The 19752-nt window shown below is 39.2% G+C and overlaps 1 protein-coding gene across 1 annotated transcript; it reads right to left on the bottom strand.

The window, feature by feature from the left end:
* Positions 1–12082: 12082 nt before the first annotated feature.
* On the bottom strand, positions 12083–17437 carry tmem263 (transmembrane protein 263). The gene is made up of 3 exons (XM_073850785.1): positions 17211–17437; positions 15435–15505; positions 12083–13573 (listed from the first exon to the last, which is right to left on the bottom strand). Exons 2-3 carry the CDS (start codon positions 15496–15498, stop codon positions 13275–13277), a joined length of 363 nt encoding a protein of 120 aa, XP_073706886.1. The 5' UTR covers positions 15499–15505; positions 17211–17437; the 3' UTR covers positions 12083–13274.
* Positions 17438–19752: the final 2315 nt, after the last annotated feature.

Raw genomic sequence — 19752 nt, 5'->3', positions numbered from 1 at the left:
CAGTCTCTGCATTATCCTGTCTTCTCATGTATTTGTCGTATGAGGACAATCAGCCTTTTTGGAGGACTTGAATGAATGACTGTCATTGTAGACCGGCAATATTCAAGAAATCACAGATTAGGAACGACCAGCTTCTCTTGCAGTGGCTGAGAGGATCATCCCTCTGGCCTTCATCTGGACAACCTCCTGTAGCAGGGTTTCAGTCACCTTAGAGCAGCCCGCAATCTTGCAATCTCAGTGAAAATTGGATTTAAAACTTGACTCTTCTGCAGTTATATTGTGTACTAAGACCGGCGGAAAATGTAAAGATGTGATTTTTCTAGGCCGATAAGATTAGGAACTACACTTCCATTCCGGCGTAATAGTCAAGGAAGTTTGCTGCAGTAATATGGACGCAGCAGGCGCAGTAATATCATGCAGCACCTGAAATTAGTTCCCAGCTAGGTAACTTCCAACGAGGAACGGTCTTAGTACACGATATAACTGCAGAAGAGTCAAGTTTTAAACAGGACAAATACCGAAACTCGTTGGTCATTTTTGAACGCGATGCTATTGGTCTAATAGGATTCAATGATCTATGCTAAGCTATGGTAAAAGTGATATCGCCAGAACAAGAGAACGGCTGAATGGATTTCAAAACGGTAAAAATCAACTTATTAACTCGGGGGGGAGTTGGAGAATGAGCCTATTTCCAAAAAAAGTGGAGTGTTCCTTTAATTAATTCTGCTCGTATGTATCTGTACCACCTATTAACTTTAGTTTGTCTAAATAGTGTGCCCTTTCCTGCTTACTAAGTCCTTCTCTATATAATTTAAAAGCTTCCACACGTTATATTTGCTGAAGACAGTTAAAGTCACACTATAGCTTTATTAGGGCAGGAATAAGCCAGTTGATTTCTCAGGCTTCCTGGATTGTTGGCAGAAGATGTTTATTTTAAAGACAAATGCACTGACAGCATAAGGAAAAATGACTTTCTTCCACAGTTTCTCACATTAACATTGTAATTGGTTTATTTGCATAGAGCCCTAAACACTGCTGTTACAAACGGGATGACTGAGAGTGGGGATCCAAATGCAAGGCTTTATTTAGACGAGGTCAGAACAGACAGGGTCGATCACCAGCAAACATCAACAGCAAAGATAATCCAATAGCGTAATCCAAAGAACAAGCGTGGGTCAAAATCCAGGTGAGCAGTCCAAAGGAAACAGGGAAATGAAAACCAGAAACTAGAAAACTACGACTAAGACTAGGGATAAACTGACTATGACTATGACTAGGAAAACAGGGAAAACAAACAGGGAAAAATGCTCAGTAATGTCCACAAATGTAAATCAATACTTCGCAATGAGTGTGTGTGTGAAGCTGGCTTTTATGGTAGACAAACAGGAAGTAACCATAGAGGCAGCAGAGGGAGCAGCAACAGTCAGTGGGGGTAAGGGCTCCCTCTGCTGGCCTGGCGTAACATAGCCCCCCCCCAAGGAGCGGCTTCCAGACGCTCCAAAAAACAACAGGAGGAAACAGTCCAGGGGAGCGGTGGGGGGGCCAGGAGACTGAGGCAGAACAGGTGGGGCAAAGGCCCTCCAGAGCAGGGCAGGAGATTCAGGAGCCCTCCAGGGCAGGGCTGGAGGCAGAGCAGTCCTTTGAGGTGGAGCAAGAGTCTTAGGAGCCCTCCAGGGCGGAGCAGGAGGCTTAGCGACCCTCTGGGGCAGAGCAGGAAGCGTAGAAGCCCTCCGGGGCGAAGCCGAAGGCGGAGCAAGGGGTTTAGGAGCCCTCCAGGGCGGAGCAGGAGGCGGAGCGGCCCTCCAGGGCAGAGCAGGAGGCGCAGGAGCCCTCCAGGGCGGAGCAGGAGGCGCAGGAACCCTCCAGGGCGGAGCAGGAGGCGCAGGAGCCCTCCAGGGCGGACCAGGAGGCGCAGGAGCCCTCCAGGGCGGAGCAGGAGGCGCAGGAGCCCTCCAGGGCGGAGCAGGAGGCGCAGGAGCCCTCCAGGGCGGAGCAGGAGGCGCAGGAGCCCTCCAGGACGGAACAGGAGGCGCAGGAGCCCTCCAGGGCGGAACAGGAGGCGCAGGAGTCCTCCAGGGCGGAACAGGAGGCGTAGAAGCCCTCCAGGGCGGAACAGGAGGCGCAGGGGCCCTCCAGGGCGGAACGGGAGGCGTAGAAGCCCTCCAGGGCGGAACAGGTGGCCGCATCATGGACTGGGACCTGGGGAGAACAGGGATAGAGGAGGCAGACAGAGCAAGGAGAGAAGTAGAGAGTTCATGGGAGAACGTGGCCTCCATAGCCGTGACCAGGCAGACGAGAACTTCAGGACCGACTTTCGGGGCAGTTCCTGGGCAGACAGAGACTTCTGGAACGGCCCCAAACGCCAAGACAGAGATGACAGGGAACCTAGGCGGTGCAGGCAGAGCAGGGAGTCTTGGCGGGGCAGACAGAGCAAGGAACCTTGGCGGAGCAGACAGGGCAGGGAATTTTGGCGGCGCTGGCAGAGCAGGGAGCACTGGCGATGCGGGCAGAGCGTGAAGCCTTGGCTGAGCGGGCAGAGCGTGAAGCCTTGGCGGAGCGGGCAGAGCGTGAAGCCTTGGCGGAGCGGGCAGAGCGTGAAGCCTTGGCGGAGCGGGCAGAGCGTGAAGCCTTGGCGGTGCTGGCAGAGCGTGAAGCCTTGGCGGAGCGGGCAGGGCGTGAAGCCTTGGCGGAGCGGGCAGAGCGAGAAGCCTTGGCGGTGCTGGCAGAGCGTGAAGCCTTGGCTGAGCGGGCAGAGCGTGAAGTTCCGCTATGGACGCCACCTCCGAAGGAGGTATAGGCGCAGCGGACATGCGTGCAGAAGAGCTCTCCAGAACAAACTTGTGGGCAGACTCATGGGCAGAAGAGGCCACTGGGGCACAGTGTGCAGCCCACACACTCAAAATGGCGATAGCCATAACAGGTAGCACAGTTGGCGGAGGAATGCCCTCCGGGTCATTTGGCGTGGGGCTTGGGAGCGTTGGCTCTGTGGGACTTGGGAGCGTTGGCTCTGCATGGCTTGGCAGCGTTGGCTCTGCATGGCTTGGGAGCGTTGGCTCTGCATGGCTTGGGAGCATTGGCTCTGCATGGCTTGGGAGCGTTGGCTCTGCATGGCTTGGGAGCGTTGGCTCTGCATGGCTTGGGAGCGTTGGCTCTGCATGGCTTAGGTGCGTTGGCTCTGCATGGCTTGGGAGCGTTGGCTCTGTATGGCTTGGGAGCGTTGGCTCTGTATGGCTTGAGAGTGAAGGCTCTGGATGCTCAGGGGAGATGTGACTTGGCAGTGAAGGAGTAGCTATGACCTGACTCTTCATGACAGGAGCAGCAGTGACTTGATTTGGCGTGAGAGGGACAGCTGTGGCTTGGCTTGGCTCGGAGGGAACAGCTGCTTGACTTGGCCTGACAGGAACAGCAGCTGTATCTTGACTTGTCCTGGCAGGAACAGTGACTGTGACGTGACTCGACTCGGCAGGGACAGCAGCTGTAACTTGATTTGGCGTGACAGGGACAGCTGTGGTTTGGCCTGGCTCGGAGGGAACAGCTGCTTGACTTGGCTCTGAAGAAACGACTGCTGCGACATGATTTGGCCTGACAGGAACAGCAGCTGTATCTTGACTTGTCCTGGCAGGGACAGTGATTGTGACGTGACTTGACTTGGTAGGAACGGCAGCTGGTGCAGGTTCGAGAGAAGCAGATATGACGTTCACAGGCAATGGCTTGGTTGACGTGGCGTGAGCAGACGCTGGCTTGGTTGACGTGGCGCTAGCAGATGCTGGCTCGGCTGACAGTAAGGGACCAGCTGAACGAGCCGACCGCAGTGGTGGGTCCTCCAAGCTAGACATTAGTCTCTGATACGTCCTGGAAGGGTGTGAGTCTGGCGCTGTAGCCACCCTGTTAATAACAGACTCAGGTATGGCGGCCATCTTGCGTACAGGTTCAGGCGTGGCGGCCATTTTGTGTGCAAGCACGGGCGTGGCGGTCATCTTGGGTGCAGGCTCTGGCGTGGCGGCCATCTTTGCAGCAGGCTCTGGCGTGGCGGCCATCTTTGCAGCAGGCTCTGGTGTGGCGGCCATCTTTGCAGCAGGCTCTGGCGTGGCGGCCATCTTTGCAGCAGGCTCTGGCGTGGCGGCCATCTTAGCAGCAGGCTCTGGCGTGGCGGGCATCTTCGCAGCAGGCTCTGGCGTGGTGGCCATTCTGACCGGGAACTCAGGAACGGGAGCCATCTTATGAACGTGCTTTGGAACGGCGGCCATCTTGTGAGCAGGGTCTGGAAGAGCGGCCATTTTGCGAACAGGATCAGGAAGGGCGGCCATCTTGGGTGCAGACTCAGGAAAGGCGGCCATCTTATGAGCTGACTCGGGAAGGACAGCCATCTTGGAAACAGGCTTTGGGACAGCGGCCATCTTGTGAACTGGCTTGGGGGTGGCAGCCATCTTGTGAACCGGCTTGGGAATGGCGGCCATCTTGTGATCGGGTCTTGGGGTGGCAGCCATCTTGTGAGATAAGTCAGACGTGGTAGATTTCTTGTGAGCTGGGTCCAATCGGGTGACCATCTTGAATGCGGACTCAGGAAGGATGGTCATTCCGAAAGCTGATTCGGGAAAGGCGGCCATTTTGTGAACGGGCTCCTGAAAGGCAGACATCTTGTGCTTGGGCTCGAAGCTAGCAGACCTCTTGTGCTGTGGCTCGAAGCTAGCAGACATCTTGTGCTGTGGCTCGAAGCTAGCTGACATCTTGTGCTGTGGCTCGAAGCTAGCAGACATCTTGCGCTGTGGCTTTGGGCTAGCAGACATCTTGTGCTGTGGTTCTGAGCTAACAGACATCCTGTGCTGAGGCCCTTCTAGTACTCCCACAGTGAACGGAGATCCACAATGCGACAACACAAAGTCAATAAACTGTGCGAGGGTCCAACTAGGGTCCTCATCGGGTAAATTGTAACCGATATCTGTGTCCAACCCACTCCAAAAACACTCCTTCATTAAGGTCTCATCGTAAGGTGCCAGATAACAATAAGCAATGAAATCCCTCACATAATGCTCGATGGGACGGCCATTTTGAAAGATGGAGCAGAGCAGACTTACGGGGTTGGACAAACTTCCTGTTGAATCCATTCTTGATGGTTGTTCTGCTGGTGGTGAATAAAGCCGCTGGATCCGGGTGTGGCGAAGTATTCTGTTACAAACGGGATGACTGAGAGTGGGGATCCAAATGCAAGGCTTTATTTAGACGAGGTCAGAACAGACAGGGTCGATCACCAGCAAACATCAACAGCAAAGATAATCCAATAGCGTAATCCAAAGAACAAGCGTGGGTCAAAATCCAGGTGAGCAGTCCAAAGGAAACAGGGAAATGAAAACCAGAAACTAGAAAACTACGACTAAGACTAGGGATAAACTGACTATGACTATGACTAGGAAAACAGGGAAAACAAACAGGGAAAAATGCTCAGTAATGTCCACAAATGTAAATCAATACTTCGCAATGAGTGTGTGTGTGAAGCTGGCTTTTATGGTAGACAAACAGGAAGTAACCATAGAGGCAGCAGAGGGAGCAGCAACAGTCAGTGGGGGTAAGGGCTCCCTCTGCTGGCCTGGCGTAACAACTGCCATCTCATTAAATATGGTTCTGAATTATTAGAAGTTAACAACAAACAAGGCGCCAACGTAAAATTGATAATCTCCTTTCTTTGGGGCAATTAAACATATCACTCCACGACAGCCATACTCCGATAAGAAAACATGATATGTATTTTCTAGATCAAAGCCAAGCAAACTCTTTGATTGTTTCTTACGCTGTTGGTTGAAAACAGAGATGATTAAAAAAAGAAATCATTTCCCTGCTGCCTGTTGTTTTAGGCTACTTTAATCAAAGAGCAGACATGTAAATAAATTATGCTTTCCTCAATTTCCTGTGTAGTGTTTTGCTCGCCCACTGTAATTGATCTTTCAGAAGTCCTTGTGCTGAGCCTAAAGACTATGATGCATCTCGGGGGAATGGGTGGATGTGTATGTCGACAGCGCTTACTGTATCTCTTGCAAATTTGATGCTGAATATGACTGACAATGTGATAGATCCTTTAGCAGTCCCTTTCACAAGAGGAAACATATTACTGTTGACAAATTCATGCATTTTGACGTTTTGTTATTATTGTAGTATGATATGCAGATATTTGTTGTTGTTTTGTGTATCTGTCTCTCAAAAAAATAAAAATAAAAATTTTCAAAAGGTTTTTTTTCTTAAACAAAAGAATTTGATTAAATACCTTCCAAAGCCTTAAGGACTTAAAGTTCCAATCCATCTGTCAAAGTGTGACAAAGGAAAGAAAGAAAGCTTTTATTCATTAAGACGTGGGTATTAAAGCTAAAGAACAAAGTGAAATGGTGACAGTGAATAATGCAGTGGTTTTATAAGCAACATGAAGTGTTTCATTCAGATTTTGTTTGTCTCGTCATGCGATATTGTCTCGTCTTCTCAGTGTAAGAATGTTTTCTTTTTTTATTTATATTCAAAATTAAAACTATTAAAAAACATTTTGTTAATTGAAATAAAACTGAAATAAAATTTAAATAGTATCGGGTCAAAAACAAGCTAAATTAAAATAAAAAGTTGCCTTGGCAACTAACCAAATTGAAATTATTTCAAGTAATGTACACAAATTAATAAAACTGGAATAAAATTCCATTTTATCTGTTAATGCATTAATGATGCTGAAAATTTAGCTTTGATCACAGGAATGAATTCCATTTTACAATATATTCAAATAAAAAACAGGTTTTCCATTTTAAACTAAATTAAAAAATTAATATTATTTAATTTAGTATAAATTGCTATATAATAATAAAGTTTATAATACTAAAATAACAAATTTTCTACTAATATACACTACCAGTCAAAAGTTTTTGAACAGTAAGATTTTTTTTTTTAAAGAAGTCTCTTCTGCTCACCAAGCCTCAAGTACAGCAAAAACTGTAAAATTCTGAAATATTTGTATTATTTAAAATAACTGTTTTCTATTTGAATATTTTTTTAAATGTAATTTATTCTTGGGATTTCAAAGTTGAATTTTTAGCATCATTACTCCAGTCACGTGATCCTTCAGAAATCATTCTAATATTCTGATTTGATCCTGAAGACAAATGTGCTCAACTGTTTTAAATATTGATAATAATAATAATAATAATAATAATAATAATAATAAAATGTTTCTTGAACAGCAAATCATCAAATTAGAATGATTTCTGAAGGATCTTGTGACTGGAGTAATGATGCTGAAAATTTAGCTTTGATCACAGGAATAAATTACATTTTACAATATATTCAAATAGAAAACAGTTATTTAAAATAGTTAAAATATTTTAAAGTTTTACTGTTTTGCTGTACTTTAGATTAAATAAATGCAGGCTTAAAAGACTTAAAAAATCATTAAAAATCTTGTTCTGTTCAAAAACTTTTGACAGGTCATGTATAAGCTAATTTATTTTTCACAGCATCTCGCCTATACATATGGTCACAAATTCAGGCATAAGAAGCAACTGTCTAATTGGAATGATACAAGAAAATGCACAAGAAAATCAGTTTTCAATCATATACTTCGAAAAAGGTTTAACAAGAACAAAAAAATATAGTTTTCTTAATTGTGCATTTTTTAGCCAAAGCATATAGAGTATTTTCTGAAACAGTCAGGGGTGTTTTATTTATTTATTTAACGTCCAGGAAAGCACTTACACTACCTCCTGTAACAACTCAACCACTTATATTTGGTCTTTGAAGTGTAAAGCCCCCTCAGCTCTTGGCGAGTTACATACAGGCTCATTATTGATTTGCTGAAAGGCTGCCTGAATCATGGAGTTTGTAAGTGGATGTGGGGAAAGAGAAAAGAAAAATGGTACGTGAATGTTTAATTCTTTCCCTCCGCACACTGTCACCGCTGATTCACGCTTGGCGGCTCAAGCTCGCGGCTCTTTCTTGGACGTGGCCCTATATTTTTTAAGACTACAGCGGCAAATGGCCACAAGGTCTTCTCTTAATCTAAGGTCTGGGTGCATCGGATTTCCCTTTAACCTTCATTACCCTAGCTATACAAGCAGTAAAATCTTTCATCAAGACTGACATGCAAAACATACATTATATATCCTTCACCAGGGTATTCATAACTCAGTTGAGCACCGTCTCAGAATCAAAAGGCTAAAGTCAATGATTGCGGCCCCTCCAGTGTGAGTTTCACTGTCTACTTTTGATTTAAAGTGTTTACTGAGAGAGAAGCTGCAGGAGTGTGAGGAATGAATTTGTTCCAGGAGGTGACAGAGTGGGGAAGACCCCTGTCGCCTCATTCCCTAAGCATTAGACACTGACATCCGGCATGACCTTGGGACTAGAACTTGATTGCAAGTGTTTGTTCACTGTTGACAGGCTTTATCGCCGCCTCTCCCTGTAAGGTACAGACACCCATATAAGGAAAAATCACTTTTCCTGCACAAAAGGGACATTTTGTGCTCCAAATTGTTTTATTTGATTCCTTTAACTGATGCACTGGTGAAGGTTTACTCGGTAGCAATAGACAATACTCTTTAAAGGGAAGACCCTGGATCTGTCCATTGTTCATACTCCATGGTCAAAAAAAAGAAGAAAGATAGATAGATAAATCAGTTCAAATGGTAAACCGGTTTGAATTATGCACAACCAGCATACCAGTTTAAGTGGCTAAGCAATGTGGATAGCGTTGTGAATTGACCTTTCACAAACAGCTTGATTGACAGGCCATCTGACCAATCAAAACGTTGAATCTGCCATTTTGTCTAACAAACAAATCAACTTGTGATAAATCATGAAACCGTCAAAAAAATAAATAAATAAATAAATAAAAAAAAAATAATATATATATATATATAGCTGCAAGCAGCGATTACCGGGGTTCAAGTGCTTTAAGACATTTATCCACATATGAAAAAAACATTTATGTATTATTTTGCAAGCCTGTAGCCACCTAAATCAATGATTAAAAATTTTTTTTTTTTGGCAATTTACCATAGAGATATGATTTTTTTTTTACGTTTATAAATGTTATAGTGACAGCTGTGGTCCAATCTCCCTAAAACTTTGCATGCTTGTTTAGAATCACCTGTCGCATGTGCTCACCAGATTTTGTGATGTTTTGAGTTTTCGTGATCAGAGACAAAGTCATTGCCGATAATGTCAACTTTGAGAGCATTGATGATGTCAGCTTGGCCACAATAGACCGAGTTCTCCGGTGCCAAAAGATGCGGATGAAACAGGTCTATAGGGTTCCCTTTGAGCGCAACTCTGTGTGACACAAAGACCTACGTTACGAGTATGTGCAAGTAAGTATACATCCATGTTCACAGTACAGTTAGTGGACATACTGTGTTGCTCAGTGGCCTACATTACTTCTGGACAATACTGTGCTACCTGATTGACTGTTGTTCTGAAGAGGATATTACAGCTTTTTTACATATACATTATATTACAGGACGCGATGGCCAGACCTCATGAGTACCTCTTCCTGGATGAGGCTGGCTTCAACCTGCAGAAACGAAGGCAAAGAGGCCGTAACATCATTGGCCAAAGAGCCATCACTGAGGTTCCTGGCCAACGGGTGGGTAATATTACTCTTTGTGCGGCCATGGGTTCGGAGGGGCTTGTCCACCGGCATGCTGTCCTTGGGACTTACAACACCCAACGTCTCCTCACCTTCCTAGAGGAGCTAAGAGACATCCTCCTGGACCGCCAACAACACCATCCTGGGCCCACACATCACATTTATGTGATCATTTGGGACAATGTCCGCTTCCACAGAACAAACCAAATCAAAGAGTGGTTCACCACCAACAGTAACCACTTTTTAAACGTCTGTCTGCCACCCTACTCCCCTTTCCTGAACCCTATAGAGGAGTTCTTCTCATCGTGGAGATGGAAGGTTTATGACAGACAACCATACACTAGAGAGAACCAATGGAGCTGGCCTGTGTTGACATCCCAGTGGAGGCCTTCCAAGGATGGATTCGCCATTCCAGGGCGTTTTTCCTGCGGTGCCTGGCAAGAGACAATATAGCCTGCAATGTGGATGAGGTGATGTGGCCCGATGCAGCTCAGCGACATGATGCCGCACAGTGATTGTGGTGTGTGTGTGTGTGGTGTGAATAAAGTAAATAAAAAAAACTTCACACCCTGATCATGTTTTCAAGAGTACTGTTGTGTGCAGTAGATTCTGTTTTTGCATTGAGTTGTGTTACAGTAGTGTACATGCAGTATTTTCTATAGATTTATACTCTTCATATGAAACTCACAAATCTAAATGCCTAATCCTCTGCAGAGATCTAAGAAGATCCGTTACTGTAAAGTTTCTAAAAATATGCATTGGCAGTTTCAAGAAGGTTCTTGAAACAAAGAACCTTCTCACAAATTGAGCATTGTGTTTTCAATTGATTTGCTGTAGTGTGTAATGATGTGTAATGTGTATAGTGTTTACATTTTTGAATTCGAGCTGCTCTTTTGGTGTGAAAGTTTGAGTTTTGGAGTGAGAAGGTGTGGTTGTGTTTATGTGGCTTTAGAAAAGGGTGTTGTGTTTAGATATTGGGGAACATGGAGGAAAAGTTTGTGAAATGTGTTTTAGCATTTGAGAAAAACTGTAATAGGGGTTAAGAAAGTCTTAAATATGATTTTAGGTTGTCTTAAATGTGGGGACTGAAAGACAAGAATTGCGATGACACTTCAAAGGCTATCCATTGAATAAATATGAGCGCTGCACGTTTTAAAGTCAGCTGCGGCTCGGCTATTTTCAATCAGCCCGTACGTCTGCTGTTGTCAAAAAGACCAATGTGAAAATCAATCCATGGTTTTAAAAAGCAAACACGATGGATCGACAAGATAATGTGTTATAAAAATTAAACAATTAAGGCAGTAAAATATATGTATATTTTATTTAATTAACATAATACTTGATTGATAATAATTGTTTAAATTAATATAAGAATTGAAACTTTTGATTCTTGAAGATTGAAATGTGAAGTTTTTAATTTAATGAATCTTTTTGTTTTGTGAAACCTGCATCTGAATTGTAAATCATGCTTTTTACAGTCTTTTTTTTATTTATAAAAAAAATTGTGCAGGTCTTGAAAAAGGTCTTTAAAAGTCTAGAATTTAAGCTTAAATATCCTGCAGATACCCTGGTCTCGCAAAAACCATAAATGTTTTTATATATAATGTCCGGACCTCGGCTGGTGAGAAGGGTTCATTACTGGACCTCGAGCCGTTTTAGTTGAAGACACCTGTTGTAGACAGTGTAAGTACTACCATCCCTCCAAGTTTTAAATCTCTACGACTTACGGTTTAATCTGTCTGATCAGTTTTACGTGGAGATTGCTGATGCTTGGCCATTCTAAATATTACAACAGGGTTTCAGCGCTACGCACTTGAACCCCTAAAAAAATGTGTAACAGATTTTGGGTCAAACTGCCCAGCACTAGCTAGCCTACCTACACCCATTGCTAATAGGTTGGACAAACATTTCAAGTATTGAGTCTGGTTTGGAAGAACTTGATTGACCTGGACAGGTCCTGCAGGACCCATTCTTGACTTTTTATCCTGCGTTTAACTTAAACAGCCAAAATACTATCTGGGTACCATAGCTTTAGGTATCATAGGTTTATTTGAGCAATTTCGGGCCAAAAGAGACTTTGAAGGCCATAGGGCAATGGCACAGTCCATAATCCAGCGCTATCTGAACCCCACCAGACACATTCAGGATGAATTAGAACAGAAACCACAAGCCAGACTACATTAAACACATTTACACTAAGAATGAAATGGTAACAACGAGTTGTTACTTGAACGTAGTTGTGTTGCTGTCTATGCAGGATCAGAAAGCCTTTGGGTTCAAATATATCTCAATTTGTTCCGAAGATGAACGAAGGTCTTACAGGTTTGGAACAACACATGAATGAGTACTTAATGACAGAATTCTTATTTTGGGCGAACTAGCCCTTTAATATAATCTTACCTTAGTTACTGGCCACGGCAGTATTTTTAGTTTTTTAATCAATTCTTTGCCAAGGAACCACTTTCACAAGAGTTAACATTGGAAGCAACGGTGATGTTTCTTTATTTAGGTCCTTTTCAATTCACATTATTACACTGAAATATGGATTGTCTCAAATCAAACAACAACAACAAAACATTAATATATATATATTTGATAACTACCTACCTATCTAAAAAGAGAGAGTACACTGAATACCATAAAGTAAACTGCATATGAACAATAAAGAAGAAAATCCTCAAAATACACTGAACTTTTTTTCCTTACTTAATCTTTGGTTAAGAGAAAACAAATACTTGACAGAAGAAAATACTGTATTATACTTTGCCACCCCATGTGGTTCTTTTTTGGCACATAAAACAAAAAAAATTCACATTAAAGAGCTAAAAGAGCAAACAGAACAGAAGCGAAAGGACAGAGAGACACAGAAACGAAAAAGAAAATGTCACTGGGTATTCAAATACAGCTATAGTCTTCAAAACAGACAAAAAGACTCATGTTTTAATGGAGATTGTCATGTTTCCCTAAAAAAAAAAAAAAAAGCATCTATCAGCATTCAGATTTATGTTTAATTTTGGAGTTGTTTGACAAAACCTAAACATACCAGCCCTTAATATGTATGTGTGTGTGTGTGTGTGTGTTTTTCTGTTTTTCAGAGCGACACAGAGAGCGATTGCTGGAGTTCAGCCTGGACCCCAGAGGCACAAAGTAAGTAATCTCACAAACAATCAATCAGATGGATGGAGCGCCACCATCAGCACCCCACAGTCTGAGATTTTCTCACACAGCACCTAGAGGGACACTTGATTGATCTTCATCCCTACAACCGGCTTGGAGCAATTCAACTGTAAGGTGTGTTTAAATGTGATTCTTTGCGTGTACAGTCAGACACAAGTGTGTGCCTTCGTGAGCTCAGTAAAGCATAAACGGAACATTTGGAGGTCCACGTATCCACCTCTGGTCGGTTATTTAATACTTCATAGATAAACAGTTTGACTCTGAATACAACACACACTCAATGTCATATTCCAATAGAACACAGAAACAAAGGTTTGTGCGTGGAGCAGATGAAGGCCACCCAGTCTTGTTGGTCCGATCAGGCAGACGGATATGGTCCAAATGTGCTCGTAACACAAGCGTGAACTCCACAATCAACTCCCTCTGGAGTCAAAGAAGAAGACACGATGCAGACGCCTCTGACGCAAGTACCTTGGAGCCACGTGATTCAGTCAGACTTGTCCTTCTTCTTGCCTCCGCCAATGGGAACTTTGCTGGCGACGGCAGAGCCCACGGCGCTCACGCCACCAGCCACTGCGGACACGCTGCCCTTCACGAGCCCCACTCCCATCGCTGGAACCGCTGCAACTGAGGTAACAGCAGTTTTCGTGAGATCAAGGCTTTTCCCTCCAACCCAGACGACTCCACCCACCGTGGCCCCAACGGCTCCCTTGGTGACACTGAACAGACCACCGGCCACCCTGGAGAACATGCCAGGCTGGGGTTGGGGATGGTCTTTGTTGGTATCTGCAGGATATGAAATGAAATGTTAATATTGAAAAGATCAACAGATAAGATAAGATAACATGGCAACTAAAATAAGATATATGATATTAAATAAAAAAATAAAATTAAATAAAATTAAATGCCATGCTATGCTATGAAATAAAATAAAAACTATATGATATGAATGAAATAAAAAAAATGAAATAAAATTATAAAAAAAAAAAAAAAATGATATGATATGATATGATATATTAAAGAAAAGAAAAAAAAAATAATAAAAAATGAAAAGAAATCAAATAATATGATATGAAAAAAATAAATAAAAATACCATTATTTACCAAAAAATTATTTTAAAAGTAATTATGTAATTTATTTTTACACTTAAATTAAATCTTTCACTTTCAATAAAACAAACATTTGTTTGGTTAAAAAAAAAACTTTACACAATTAATTCATATTTTGATTAAAAGTAATTAGATTAACTTTATAGTTCAATTAAAGCATTTACTTTTAATAAGTAAAACAAAACAAATGTATAAAGTGAAGAACTTTATACAGTTAGAAATGCTAGCCATATTTTAAAAGTAATTATTTTATATAATTTCATACTTCAATTAATGGTTCTGCTTTCAATTAATAAAAATAAAATAAAATTAAATATATTAGGTAAAGAACTCTATAGAATTTAATAAAATAAGATGAAATTATATTATATGATATATGACAAAATATAAAAATTAATTTAAATGCTATGAAATAAAATATATATATTGCATGAAATTAAATAAAATTAAATAATTATGTGATATACAATATAAAATGAAATGAAATAAATTACATGAAAAAATTAAAAATTAAAAAAATTAAAAGTGAAATGATATAAAATAAAATTATATGCCATGATAATATACGATATAGGACATAAAAGAAAATATAAATGAAATGAAATAAAATAATATGATATGAAATTAAACAAATAAAAAAGAAAATGAAAAAAAAAAATACTATTACATAAAATAAACTCAATACTATTAAAAATTATATTAAAAGTAATTATTATTTAATTTAATTTCATACTAATCTGTTGCTTTCAATTAATAAAATAAAGTTATTAGGTCGTTAAGAACTTTATACAATTAAAAACTTTAGCCATATTTTAATTAAAAGTAATTAGTAGTTAGGTTAATTTCATAGATCAATTAAAATGTTAACTTTCAATTAATAAAACTAAATTTAAAAATGTATAAGGAAATAAAAATGCTAGCCATGTTTTTAAAAGTAATAATCATCTAATTCAATTAAAGATTCTGCTTTCAATTAATAAAACTAAAATTCAATAAAAATGTATTAGGTTGTAATGTATTTAATAAAACAAAAAAAATTTGGCAAAGAATTTAATACAATTAAAAACATATATTTTTTTTTTTAAGTTTTAAAGCCTTATCAGCAACAATAGCTATATTTATGGCAAAATCAACAGTATTTATCTTTCAGTAGAATATTTCAATTTAATCAAAGATAAAAATGTCTTTTTTTTTTTTTAGTAAAAACAGTCTAAAATCATTTAAAATGGTAAAGTTACTACATTTATTGATGTAATAATACCTATTACTATAACCATATTTACAATTTTATAACCGGATCTAGTATGTTTGATAATTAAGACTGGACAAAAAAAACTAGGGCAATGGCCTAGTGTCAGTCTTGGATTGTGCAAGAGCACCACTATGTGGCACAAAGCGTTATCAATCTCTTGCAAAAAGATGTACTAAGGACAGCTGTATAAAATGACTGTGCTAAGATAAAAAGTTTGATTGCTGCAAAAAGGAATAACTGTTGCAAGTCATTTTTACAACGAAATTTCAGCATAACTTGCAGTACCTGGCGGAGGCTCGTCGTTCAAGTATGCAGGCAACTCTTCCCGTTGTTGGTTTGTTTCACTCATTTTCACCCTACATAAAAAACACAAACAAGATGTGGCAGTTAAAACAATGTTTCTTAATGTTCCACAGAAGAAATATAAATTTGTCTTTCAGGAATTTGGGTGGGACCAGACAGAAAACAAGGTGAAAGGTTGGCACTAATAAATGGGCTTCAATCCAACAAGGATCAACACAGAACAAGGCGGACCAGTTTACTCTGTCAACAAAAAAGTATCCTGCAACACCCTGTCAACATTGCAAACAGGCAGACTGGACTATTTTGGGATAAATAAAATTATTACATTTTAGATAAGGCATACCAAATGGCTTAAAGCAATCATTTGGACAAGCTGACTACTGCACTAAAATTACAAATCTTTATTTTCACTAGTAAACATGAGCAATATTAAGAAATCATAATTAAATATTAACATACTGCAGATGTAATATAAAACACTGTGATGCAACATTCAAATGTAATAATTTATTATCTTTAAGTCATACTTAAAAGGACATGACTAAGGACAATAAAGATAAAACAGAGCTCACTAAGCAGTGTATTAATACGTGTACAGTTACACATAAGCAATCATTGAATGCATGGAAATGACTGAATGAATCAGGTTCTTGAGTCAACTTCGTGAAGTGACAAACAAATGCATCATATCAAGTCTGTCCTAAAGCGAACTTTAGTAAAGGGTTTAGAGTCGAGTCACTGAATCGATTCTTTCGAATTTAAAAGAACCGGTTCAACGGAAAAAAAAACATTTAGCGTCTCTAAAGTTTTGACCAAATTATTTCAGTAACACGGCCATTTTACAAGGCTACATTTATTAAATAAACTTTCCCATGTGTAAAACTAAAATATTAAGTCATAAACAGCCTATTCCACACATATTTGACACAGTGAAATACGATAGCGTATTATCCCTCAAGAAAATGGTTTTATTGTAGTAAAACCCACTGTAACCATGATTTTTGGTGTATTGATTACCATTTGTATAATCACAGTTTTACTACAAATACCATGGTTAAACTATGGTTAGTGTAGCAAAACCATGGTTAATTTGTGGTTACCGTTGTTTTACTATAGTAGCCATTTTTGTTTTATTTGTGGTGAAACAATGGTTAATTTTCGTAAGGGATATCTCACATGTGAAACACGGTTGGGGGAATTGTTATTACTATTCGTTTAATTCGAATTTGTGAACATTTTCAAACGATTCTTTTGAACGATTCCAAAGAATGATTCATTTATGAATCGAACTTCGTTCTAAACCTTTGCTGTTTCTGAATCTGACGTGGCGCTTGTGTATAAAGTATTTTCGTTCCATAGGAATGAATAAATAATAATCTGGTCTTAAAGTAACTCAATTTCACACTAACTTACATTTAAACGTTAGATGGGAACGAGCAAGAACAACATAGGCTTGACAGGAAATTATAGTCACCTTAACAAAGAAAACAAGTAAACCAAACCAAGAAAAATAGTCTTGAAGTACTAAAGTACCAGAAGCAGGTCTCCTTGAAGACAATTACTTGAAAACAGGGCGGCAACTCATCAATCGACAGTTAACGTTACATGACATTAGGTAAGAGATGCATTACGAGACAATCCAGCCATTGTCTACAGAGTCAACAAAGCTCTTATATTATAAGCATCATATATGTTATAACTCGTACAAATATCAACAACCCCCCGGAAAACTTTGCCAGCTGGCGTGTATATACTTACTGTGTTACAAGTTTGCTTCTCTAAACTTCTGCAGATCAAGTTGGAAACTTCTGTCTCCACCCCTTGTTTGTTTCAAAGGAAAAGTATGCAGCTCCCTTCGGCGATTCGCAAAGACATACGCTAAAATTACGATGGATCTGCGAGCTAACAAGACTTTTCTTATAAAGACCTATCTTTGCATAATGTGTACGTGGCGTCCTAGCTGTTTTTAACCACGTACCAATGTGGACACTTTGGAGAGGAAGTGACGTTTTCTTTACCCCTCTGGTGTGAAATGACTTCACTATAGTCTGAGTGTGCGTGGAGTATGATGAAAATGAGGGTGTATCTCTCTGTGCTCTGTGCACCTGAGTATTGGTTTTTCATTGATTGAGATCTGATAATGGGGATGGATCAACTAACTTGTCTGTTTGAGCGTATAGACAGCAAAGTAATAACAAAAAGTAGCCTACAGAGTAATATGTGACCATGGACCACAAAAGCAGTCTTAAGTAGCATGGGTATGTTTGTAGAAATAGCCAAAAATACGGGTCAAAATTATCGATTTTTCTTTCATGCCAAAAATCATTAGGGTATTAGGTAAAGACCTTGTTCCATTAAGATATTTTGTACATTTCCTGTAAAAAAACACTAATTTTTGATTAGTAATATGCATTGCTAAGATGCAATATTTAATTTTTGTTTGCCCCCTCAGATTCCAGATTTTCAAATTGTTATATCTCAGGCCAAATATTGTCATAACAAACCTTACATGAAGCTTATTTATTCAGCTTTCAGATGATGTATAAATATCAATTTAAAACAATTTACCCTTATGACTGTTTTTGTGGTCCATGGTCACATATTCATTTGATAACTGAACATGACTTTTATGCCATGTAAAGTATACTCTAAAATGTCAAATAGAGGAATGAGAAATATAGTTTTTCCCTAGGTGTTTTACCTGTATTTTTACTTAAACTTTTCATTGTGCTGTTTTAGGGTTAAAGGAAATTTACCCTGTAACTTTTACCAGTAGGCCTAGATTATGGGTTGTGTGGCATCCAGAATTAAATTAAGAATGCTTTCATGAAAATTTAAATTTGAACATGATGTAGAATTCTAATTCTGTACATTTAAATTTTAGAACACATGGAATGATCAGGAAATGTCACTGCTTTAAATGTAGTTTAAAAAAAAAACTTTTTTCCCCCCGGTTACTCATAAATATGTTTATTTTTTATCATATATCACATTTTGTACTTCTGAAAGTATTATGACATTATTTATTCATCACAACATTCAACAATGAAATATTTCTGAATAACTCCAGGTCAAAATTGTACACTACCTGTCAAAAGTTGTAAGATTTTTGAATTGTTTTCAAAGAAGTCTCTTCTGCTCACCAAGACTGCATTTATTTGATCCAAAGTACAGCAAAAACATTAAAAACTGGAAATATTTTTACTATTTAAAATAACTGTTTTTTATTTGAATATATTTAAAAATGTAATTTATTCCTGCGATTTCAAAGCTGATTTTTTTTAGCACAATTACTCCAGTCACATGATCAGAAATCATTCTAATATTCTGATTTGCTTCTAAAAAACATTTATTATTATTATTATTATGTTGAATACATCTGAGTACATTTTTTTCCAGTTTCTTCGATGAATAGAAAGTTCAGAAGAACAACGTTTATATGAAATAGAAATCTTTTGTAACATTATAAATGTCTTTATCATCATTTTTGATGCATCCTTGCTAAATGAATGTATTACTTTCTATAATTTCTTTCCCAGAAATAAAAAGAAAAGTATACTGACTCCAAGCTTTTGAATGGTATAGTGTGTAATGTTACAAAAGCTTTTTATTTCAGATAAATGCTGATCTTTGGATCTTTCTATTTATCAAAGAATCCTTCAAATGTACTCAACTGATCAGCATATTAGAATGATTTCTGAAGGATCATGTGACACTGAAGACTGAAATAATGATAGTGAAAATTTTGCTTTGATCAGGAATGAATTACATTTTAAAATATATTCAAATATAAAACAATATTTCAAAATTGTACCGTTTTTGCTGTACTTTGGATCAAATAAATGCAGGCTTGGTGAGCAGAAGAGACTTTAAAAAAAAACATCAAAAATCTTACTGTTCAAAAACTTTTGACTGGTAGTTTACTTCATAGATACATTTTTGGACCATATTTTGAAAAACACATGCACTAATTTCTCCAAAAAAAAAATTAAATATGAAACAATTGTATTGCTGATGGTTGTAATGCTTCTGTTGTGTAAATATGTTTAATTTTTTTAATTTGTACTTCTGTAAATTCCACTTCATGTCCTTCCAATTCAACATCATGCTAACTAAAAAGGGAGTGCATTCTTGTATTTGAATTTTGCTCCACTGTGTACTTTGTAATGTAAAGAGATGTTTTAATTATTATCACAAATTAAACTAGCATTTTCTATTGGCTGTTGATCTGCAGCAGCTGTCACAGGGGTGTTTTCCCGCTCTTATTCATAAAATGACGTACTTCCTGCATTGTCAAGCA

The sequence above is a fragment of the Garra rufa genome, chromosome 11 (genome assembly GCF_049309525.1).
Source record: "Garra rufa chromosome 11, GarRuf1.0, whole genome shotgun sequence".
In the NCBI taxonomy this organism is placed as follows: domain Eukaryota; kingdom Metazoa; phylum Chordata; class Actinopteri; order Cypriniformes; family Cyprinidae; genus Garra; species Garra rufa.
This window is presented reverse-complemented; position numbering and strand designations above follow the sequence as displayed.